The following is a 9702-nucleotide window of genomic DNA, read 5'->3' on the forward strand; positions in this document are numbered from 1 at the left end:
GAGTTGTTTGTTCACTTCACTTCCCAGGTATTTTCAGGCACTTTCCTCTTCAGGTTCTGCCTCTTAGTGTGAGGTTTATTTTGTTCCAGGAATAGAATGCCAGTATCACATGTGTTTACCTACTGTAAAATGAGCTATAAACACTTGTTAACAACGTTAATATACTGCCCTCTGCTGCACAAATCCTTCACTACACCCATTCTAGAGTAAAAAAAGGAGGGAGAAATCAATTAATTATGTTCCTGTGGTATCATTGACTGCTCCTGTGATGGGAAAGTACAAAACAAAAACGGCCCTTCTTTCCGTGACTAAGAATAGCGCTGAATAGTCCAAGGTCTAAATGGAGTTGTAGACTGACCTGATGACTCTAAAGCATTAAGCGTTCTCGGGGAGTTTTAATCTAAGTGTAAGTGGAGGCACAGTGAAGAGAAGTAACGCTTGTGAAAAGGCCACGTGTATGACTCACTACCGGTTGAATACAGAGAGAGAGAATAAGAAAATAAGTTATATTCTAGAATGTATCCACCTTAAAAGGACGAAGACAATTTTACAGATCTAATCAGTAGTTGCTATCCACACTAAATCAAATAACTATGGTGGCCTGTTTCCACCATGGAATATAAATAAAAAATAAGTTATTGCGACTTTTTATTTCACAATTCGGACAGAAATGCAAGATATAAAATCATAATTGCAAGATATAACTCACAATTCTGAAGAAAAAAGTCAGAATTGCTAGATAAAAACTCATTCTCGCTATTTTTCTTGCAATTCTGAGTTTACATCTCAGTTGTTGTTGTTTTTTTCCTACCACAGAATTTCTTTTAAAAAAGTGACCTTTATCTCAATTCTGACAATCTTACAAATCTGAGTTTGTCAGCAAGCTTCCACAGATAACAGATAAAGCACTGTGCTGTAGTCTTTATTCTTTTCTGATGCTCTATGTGGCGTTATTCATGTCACTGGTCAGATCCTCTAGCCATTTGATCACCATAGTGTTCTGTTTTTTTATTTGTTTTGTTTTGTTCTATGTTGTACACGACTCAGAGACCCATTTCCACCCAGAGCAGCATGTATAATTAGTCAATGTCCTCACCTGCCTGCTAAAACAACTGGCAAAAGGCTGAGAGCACTGAGACATTTACTGTGTGATGCTGAATGCTTCTCCTAATAAGCTACAATCCATCTATATCTGTCATTCTACCATTTTCACATGCAACATACTTCTGTATACATCACTGTAATTATTGTGTTGTTTATCTGCAGATCTCAACCTTTGTAACTTATAATACAAAATTAAATTAAAGATAATATGTCTATTATAATATATATTATTATATATGATTATTAATAATATATTAGCAACATATTATTAATATTTTATAATTTATATATGATGACGATGATGATTATACTAGATATGTTAATATTTATGATTAGAAATAGTAATAATATGCAAGTTGCAAAGAATACAAAATGTTAGTTTACATTTTGGACTATATGTTGGTTTTATCATTTTAATTGTTAAATTAATAATAATAATAGTAATACATTTGTGCTGCAAAATTATGATTGTTCTTATATTTATTACATATTAATATACTATATATGTCAATGTATTTATTAATATGCAAAATGCAAAAAAAAAAGTGGTAAAAATGTCTTATAATTATAACAAAAAACATTATTATTATTGTTATTATTAATGTTCATATATTAACTATAATTTGTTATAATTAATTTTTTTTGCAAGTTTGCTTTGACCTCTGGTTAAGAACCACTAATCTAAAGAGAATGTAAAATTGCACACACTGTATTTTTATTCTTGTAATTAGCTTTGCCTTTCCAAGAGCGTTATCAGCCCTCTTCCCAACACACACACACACACACACACACACACACACAAACACAAACACTAGACACATTCAGACTCAGCCATCAGACTGCACTTCCCTCATCCTCACTCTCTCCTCATCCCTCCATTCATCCTTCTCCCGGCCAATTCCAGTAATCTCGGATTTCCATCTCTTTGATTGACTTTGGCAAAGTTTAAAGCATGGGCTGTGGGAATTCCACCTCTGCCAGCACAGCTGCAGGTAAGTGTGCTGCTTTTCTACCTTTACGTCTGTGTGCACAAGTGTGTGAGTCTGTTTGTTGCTGTGTGTGGTCTCTGTAAACAAGGCCATGTCTGCTCATGTGAGTTTAGCCATCCAGTCATCTTTCTCTCCTCCACTAACCACTGGCTGCTGGCCAGATGCTCTCATGTTGTGAATGGGAGTTCTGAGTGTCTGTCAGGACTGAATCATTCACACATCTAGATTCACTGTGTGTGTGTGTGTGTGTGTGTGTGTGTGTGTGTGTGTGTGTGTGTGTGTATGTGTGTGTGTGTGTGTGTGTGTGTGTGTGTGTGTGTTCTGTCCTCAGTCATTCTTCAGAAATCAGCAGAGTTAGACGGCAATCTGAACAGCGCTTTAGTATGAGTCATCTCACATGGGTACACACACACACACACACACAAATAAACAGGAGCCGAGGCAGGAATGGGCATGAATAAATATGAACCGCTTTGTGAGGGTCTTAGTGGAGTCATCAAACAGTCATTTTGAATAGCATTTTAAGCATTACAGGGTGATGAAAAGATGTTATTTGCATTGTAAATCAGACTTGTGTCTGCAGGAATTCATGGATTTTAGTGGATTGTACTTTACAAAAATTTGTTTCCATTTATTTCAAATTGTTATCATATTTGATTATAATCAAAGTATATCTTAACAGAATGTAATGTTACGACTGATTGTAATGTAATGATGTAATGAAGTCTATGGTCTAATATTTCTGTGGAGAGCTAGCCAATATGTATTTTTCCTTCCCTATCATTCATATATGATATTAATAGACACATAACCACCTGTCAGAACTTTAAGAACTGTACTTGCGCGCACACACACACACTAGTGTTCGCTGATGACTCATAGTTTGATTGACCAGACATTGGATGGAGCTCTCGCCATATCAGCGAATGACAAATCTGCCCAACAACACTTTCCCTACATCTTTATTACATTGTAATAACACAATAACTACATAATTACTTGCACTGATTTTTAATCAATTCACTTTTAATCAATCCGTTTTCTTTCAAGCAAGTGGAAATGTCGGTTAAGCAGATGAATCAGATTCAAGAGAGCAATAAATATGTTCTTTTAAAATGACTCCATGTGTATACTGTATACTGTATATAATGATCAAGGAACATATGGCATGACTAATTTGTGTTTGTTTATTTCCACAGGTCCATCTGAGTCAGCCATAGATGTGTGAGTATTACCAGGACAGCAAAAATATACCGTGGCACCCATAGTTTTCACATAATAAAAAAAATGTATATGCATGTACTGTATGCACAGATGCACAGAAATATGATGGTTAAACTTTAAAAATTATATTAATTACAGTTATTATATTATTATATTATATTATTACATTAACAATATTACGCATAAAAGTAACAATACTCACATAACAATATACTGGTATTAGGTAACGCTGGTTTTGTGGTGACAAATTTTTGTACATTTGCGGTGGATTCATTTTTTTCTGAAGTCTCGTCATATTTTTTTTCAAAGGCTCTGACTTCAGAAAGAGAGAATATATAACCAGGAGGGAAGATACTGGTAATCCTCGCAGTGTCCTTCAGTTTTTGGAACTGCTTGTCAATCAATTTCCCTTCTTAGAAAAAAACATTGTGGGGTTTTGAACACTGCCTGTCATTTTCCAAACAGTTCCTGGAATTACTCTCTCACATCTGAACAACAAGCACCCACACAGCAGGACAGAGTCTCGCGTGCACATATCAAGTCCTTGACTGCCACTAAAAAACACACTCACCACAAAAACACCATCACTGAAACACCATGTTCACAAGTCTCTTTTGAGAACAATGTTAGACTTGCCATACTAAAAGCTCTGCTAATCAATTCTCAGAGCTTCTAATCAAGGTTCTCTGTAGGATAATCTCTCCAAACTCCTAATTTGATGCATGACCCCTCAAGACTTAATGGACCACACAATTTGCCAGATATGATACTCAAAATTTGTTCAGTCAAATGCAATCATTTACTCCAGGGCTGCTAAAAGGTTTGTTGCTATTGAGACTTTTACAGTAATATGGATAATAAAGCAACAAACTTTTCTAAGTTGTGCTTTCTGCCTCTTACATCAGCCCATTGGATCATCTCTTGGTTCTGTTCTGGTTGTGGGCCCACAGGCAGGACGATTCATCAATGGACGATGAGAAGAGGAGGAACTATGGTGGAGTGTATGTGGGCTTACCTGCAGACCTCAGCAACGTGGCCACCGGACAAACACCCTCCACACACAAAGGTGAGAAACAGACCCAGTGATACATGCACTTCCACAGGTGTCTTGAGTAAAAAAAACAAAAACAAACATATGCATGTCCAGAATTAAAAACTGGTGCTTGCAAGGCAGCAAAATAACAGGGTTTTAGTTTTTAAATAAAAAAAAAAAAAATGTTTTTTTTTTTAGGTTTTATCTTAACTTCAGATCCATTATTAAAAGATGTTTTCAAATATCCTCAGATGTTCACTTATAAAAGATCTCAAATTTTGGCAAATATGTTAGTTAGATGTTGTACGCAATGACAAGAAGTTGTTTTCCATTTCGGAATTGTACATCATGTTCTTCTGTGTTACAGTGTAAAAACTTTACATGTCTTTCTACAAAAAAAGTGTATCAGATTAAAATCCTGTATAACATGTTATACTAAAAATGTTATTTATTTGCTTCAATGCTCTTTTCCATTGATGTATATTGGAAAGGAAAGACATCAAAGTCATCAAGAATTAGAGTAAGTGAACATAAATCAGCTATTCATAGACATGGCGTTACTTCTCCGGTCGGCAGACATTTTATTGATTGTAACCATGATATAGAACAACTTAACGTGCAGTAATGGCATTGAAGTAGTGAAAGTTTCTCGCTGTGGTGGAGATACTTATAAACAGTATTGGGGAAAGGGGCATTACAATATTGCGTTACTCCCTAAAAAAGTAACTAATTACGTTACTTAGTTACTTTTTATGGAAGGTAATGCGTTATATTACTTTTGCGTTACTTTCGCGTTACTTTTTAAATATAAGCAGGGCTTGATTGTTTTTAATATAAGAAGTTCTATTTATAGCAAATATAAAAGCCCTTTCACACCAAAAAGTGTAATGAATAAACCTCAGGCTGAAGCAAAAGCAAATAAACGTCTGTACAGTAGAACGCAGGAGAAGAAACCTACGGTGGCCGAGAAGTGCTAAACAAATCACAATTCTGAAAACAAAATAACAAATTACAAACGCAAATGCAAGTCTAAAAAACAAAATAACAATTCAGAAAGCACAACAACAATTCAGAAAACATTATAACAAGTCAGAAAACACAATGACAAATTCGAAAACAAAATAAGTCAGAAAACACAAGGACAAATCTGAAAACAAATTAACAAGTCAGAAAACACAACGACAAATCAGACAAACCGGAAGAGGTAGGTATAGTTTGAGACAGCGCCATTGGTTTGGGATTACTCACCGCTGACTGGACGAGACATCTGTCAATCAACGTATACAGGGAAGAACCAGCCGAAGAACAGCAGAGTCCTGGTACAAAGTTCGGAGATGGTATTAAAGTAGCTCAGTTTAAATGTATTGTATGAATTGCCCTTACTATGTAATAAAAAAATACGGAGTATATATTTACATTTAGTTAAAAGTGGCTATAAAACATCTGCTCCAGTGGCGCAGATGGATAAGTGTGTGTTGTTGGCTTTTTGATGCGATCGACCCGGGTTCGATCCCACCTTTTGCCGAACTTTTTTTTCTCTCCCTTTTCAAATCTCGTATCACATCGTAAAGGCATTTATTTTCAATAAAAATTAAGGAAATAATCAAAAAGTTGAAAATAAAGTATCGGGTAGGGTTAGGGTAGGTGTAGGGAGGGCTTTATTGTACCAATAAGGTGGCATCCATTTAATAATTAAAATAAAAATGATAATTTACACTCATTAGATACATTTGTGTTATTTAACATATTTAATTATTGCAGGTTTGCGTCATATTCTGAGTTTGCATTTCACTGTTTTAATTCATTTTGATGAATACTAAATCTGTTTTTTGTGAGTGGGATGAATTACTGCACATTCACATTTAGTCTAGAACTACAGTAACATCATGTTCACACAGCGCACACAATGCCTCTGTACTCCCGATTTCTCCCAATATGGGGACAGGAGAGCTGTCAGTCAATAAATGGGAAAACAAAGTAACTCAGATATTTTCTTGTAAATTAAAAAAGTAATGCGTTACTTTACTAGTTACTTGAAAAAAGTAATCTGATTACATAACTCGCATTACTTGTAACGAGTTACCCCCAACACTGCTTATATAAAAAAAACAACTCTTAGAAAGAGAGGCATTTTTGGGATGTTTTACTTAAAGACAATGTCACCTTTGGGTTGAAATTAGGATTTTGACCTTTCATGTTTTCTGTATTTAATTTTTTTTTTTTTTTGGGGTACAATGTTTATGAACGCCATTTTTGCCTGATGTGGTATTGTTCCCATTAATTAATTTTTGATGTTAAGGTGGAGTCTGTGGATTGGTGAATTATAATCACCTGATGTATGTTGTTTGTTATATAATCATCGAGAAGATAGACAGATGATAGACGAAGACAGATAGCTGAAATGTTTGTTATCCCCTGCTTTGATTCAAATAAAAGACTTTAGAGTGCAGACCTTTTGTTATGTTTGAAGAAATATAGGTCGTGGCACCTAATTCAGCTGGGCGAGCACGGTGATTTGTATTGATTAGGTTTTAGCTAATGAAAGAAAATGTAAACGCCTTTTTTTTTACAGTCAGTGTCAGACAATCAAAACAGAAAACAGGTGCCTAATGAAGGTTAAATAGATGCAAGAAACAAAAGAGTAATTAAAATGAACTGTATAGGTGTAAAAAAAAATAAAAAATAAATCCCAACACAAAATCACAATCCAGAATGAATATTTTATGATGATGTCATTGTTGTCAGCGTAGCAATAGTCAGAGCAAAATTAATATCCAGGACACATACTGGTGTTCAAATCTCGGGACACATCTTTTTAAGTGTTAATTTGATGCTGTCTTAAACCAGAACAGTGGCATGATGTTCTAAGTCAAGAAAATAGACCTACTTATGAATTTTGTACCTTTTTTCTCTCCTTACCTTGTTAATCCAATGAGACACACACATTTTGAAAGAGAAAGTAGGCTAGAGGAAGTGTGAGTGTGAATGCAGTCAGAATGAAGTTTCTTCAGTGTCCTAAGAATCAGCCTCCTCTTCCTGAAACTTATTACTCACACAATGGAAACCAATTTCCTCAATTCACTCTGGTCTCATGTAAAGAATTAACGGAGACATGGAGATTTCTAAAAATTAAAAAAATCTTAAATTAAAGCAATGAATTATATTTAGGACTGCAGTGTGAGTTAGGACACTTTACGTGTGTGTGTGTGTGTGTGTGTGTGTGTGTGTGTGTGTGGGGTGAGTTGTTCCTGGAGGCTCTGGGATGTGTTAATTGGAGAAACATCTCTCCGCAGGGAAAGCGTAAAGTGCGGAGTACCAAAAAGAGTGCTAACAAAGCTAAGGGTTTGTATGTGGGGGGAAACACAGTGTTGTTATTGGTAACTAAAACTAAATTTAGTCAAAATCATTTTCAGTAATTGAAATAAAGCTGAAATAAAATGAAATATAATTATTAAATGAAAAAAAAGATTTTTGAAATGCTTTTTTGAAACTAATTAAAGCTATATAGAAATATTTTTTTAAATGTTAGAAAAAAATAAGTGAGAAAGCAGTGCAAATAAAGTAAAAATTACTTAAAACTTAACTACTTAATTACTAAAACATATACTACCCAGGTTACTACCCTGAAGTTTTCACCCTGTATGTATGTATGTATGTATGTATGTGTATGTATATCAACTAATGCATATTTTCTTCAACAGAATAATGATATTCTGAGCTGAAGGCACAGATAAAGGTAAGCCCATCTTTGTTTTCTTACAACTTCAAAGTATATCACTTCTTTGTGGCTTAAAATTCATACACATTTGGGTGTTTAATTTTACATCTTTAAAAAAGCAAAGCAAACAACATAAATCATATGAAGAAACGAGCTGCCTACATAGGTAGCTAGCTTTTAAGGGAACCTAACAGTAATAAGTGACTGATTTGGAATGCTGGGCAGCAACTCTGTGTGACACGAATCAATTGATTTCAATGGAGTTTGACATTAGCATGTCGCTAAGCTAACAGTGCAACACTCTAAAAGGCATAAAAAATACACAGCACACACAAATATTGAGCACAATAACCCATTTTGAATTATACTGAATTATACTGTTTTTAACAACACCTTTCACTACTAAATGAAATTATATTTAGACTGTTTTTCTTACTTGGTCCACCATCTTGGATTTTCTTCACTAAGCTTATTGAAGAAGGATGCATGTAATTCATTCTGCCTGAAAATTGAGTTAAAACAAGGTATTTGACATCCATTTGGAAAAGATGTTGTGTCTGACGTACCTTTAAAATGCTGCTTAAAAAGAAAGGTTCCAAAAGAGGGGTTTCACAGCAATGCATAGAAGAACAATTTTTGGTTCCCCAAAGTGAACCGTTCTTAAAAGAACCATTTCATTTCTCATTGTAAAGAACGTTTTAATAATCTAAAGAACCTTTTCCCACCACACCCTTAAAAATGAAAGGTTCTTTATTGGCATCAATGTTTCCATGAAGAACCTTTAAAATCCATTTAACCTTCGATTGCACAGTAAAGTTTCTTTATAGTGGAAAAAAAGTTATTTAGATTATTAAACTATTTTTCACACTAAGAAAAAAATGTTGTTTTAAGAACTGATTTCTGAAAGGTTCTTTGGGTTGTTATTGCATCGTTACGAAACCCCTTTATTTTTAAGAGTATATTGTGGACTGCAAAGATTTCATGGATGTTCAAGGTTCTTCATGGCCAGAGCAAAAGTTTTTTCGACAGATACACAATGTATTTGAATGTACCTTGACTGCTCACTTTCTTATTTACTTCGCAGGGCTTTCCGGAGGGAATTTTGGCTGAAAAGTGCAGCGTAATAATCTCAACAGGACGCAATTTTCGTCATCGTTGATTGGCTCATTGGGACACGCCGGAATCCTCTGAGAGCCAATCATCTAATTGAACTCTCTGGAAACTGAACTGGAATTAGTTCTGCTGACAAGGTCAGAGGTCAAAGACAAATCTGAGATTGTTAGCATCACTCAGCGCATTTAAGGGCAACTGTTACCAGCACCTTGTTTCTCAGGACAATGACACACAGGTGTTAATGACAATCACAGAGCAATGAAGATACTGTAAATGTGTCTCTGAGCTCAACCTTTTCCCTCTGATGTTGCTGTCTGTCACATGTTTATCAAGAGGTTTCACAAGTTGTTTTTAAGTAAGGCACTTTTTATGCACTTATGAGTCTGTGTTTTTGTTCTTTCACTCTTTCTACTTGATTCACATCCTTTGAGACACTCTTCTCTAGTCTTAACAACAAGCATGTATAAGAAAAAAATTTGTTGAGTGTCATGTTTGCAAGATGACTAAAGAAGTACAGTACA

The 9702-nt window shown here is 34.9% G+C and overlaps 1 protein-coding gene across 1 annotated transcript; it reads left to right on the top strand.

Moving 5' to 3' along the window:
* The first annotated feature begins 2029 nt into the window (after positions 1-2029).
* LOC107690661 (overexpressed in colon carcinoma 1 protein homolog) lies at positions 2030-9185 on the top strand. The gene is made up of 5 exons (XM_016489043.1): positions 2030-2096; positions 3293-3317; positions 4268-4383; positions 8052-8086; positions 9153-9185. The coding sequence occupies exons 1-4, from the start codon at positions 2057-2059 to the stop codon at positions 8054-8056; spliced, it is 186 nt and encodes a 61-aa protein (XP_016344529.1). The 5' UTR covers positions 2030-2056; the 3' UTR covers positions 8057-8086; positions 9153-9185.
* The last annotated feature ends 517 nt before the right edge of the window (positions 9186-9702 follow it).

Source organism: Sinocyclocheilus anshuiensis, unplaced genomic scaffold, assembly GCF_001515605.1.
Source record: "Sinocyclocheilus anshuiensis isolate Anshui unplaced genomic scaffold, SAMN03320099.WGS_v1.1 scaffold3242, whole genome shotgun sequence".
Lineage (NCBI taxonomy): Eukaryota > Metazoa > Chordata > Actinopteri > Cypriniformes > Cyprinidae > Sinocyclocheilus > Sinocyclocheilus anshuiensis.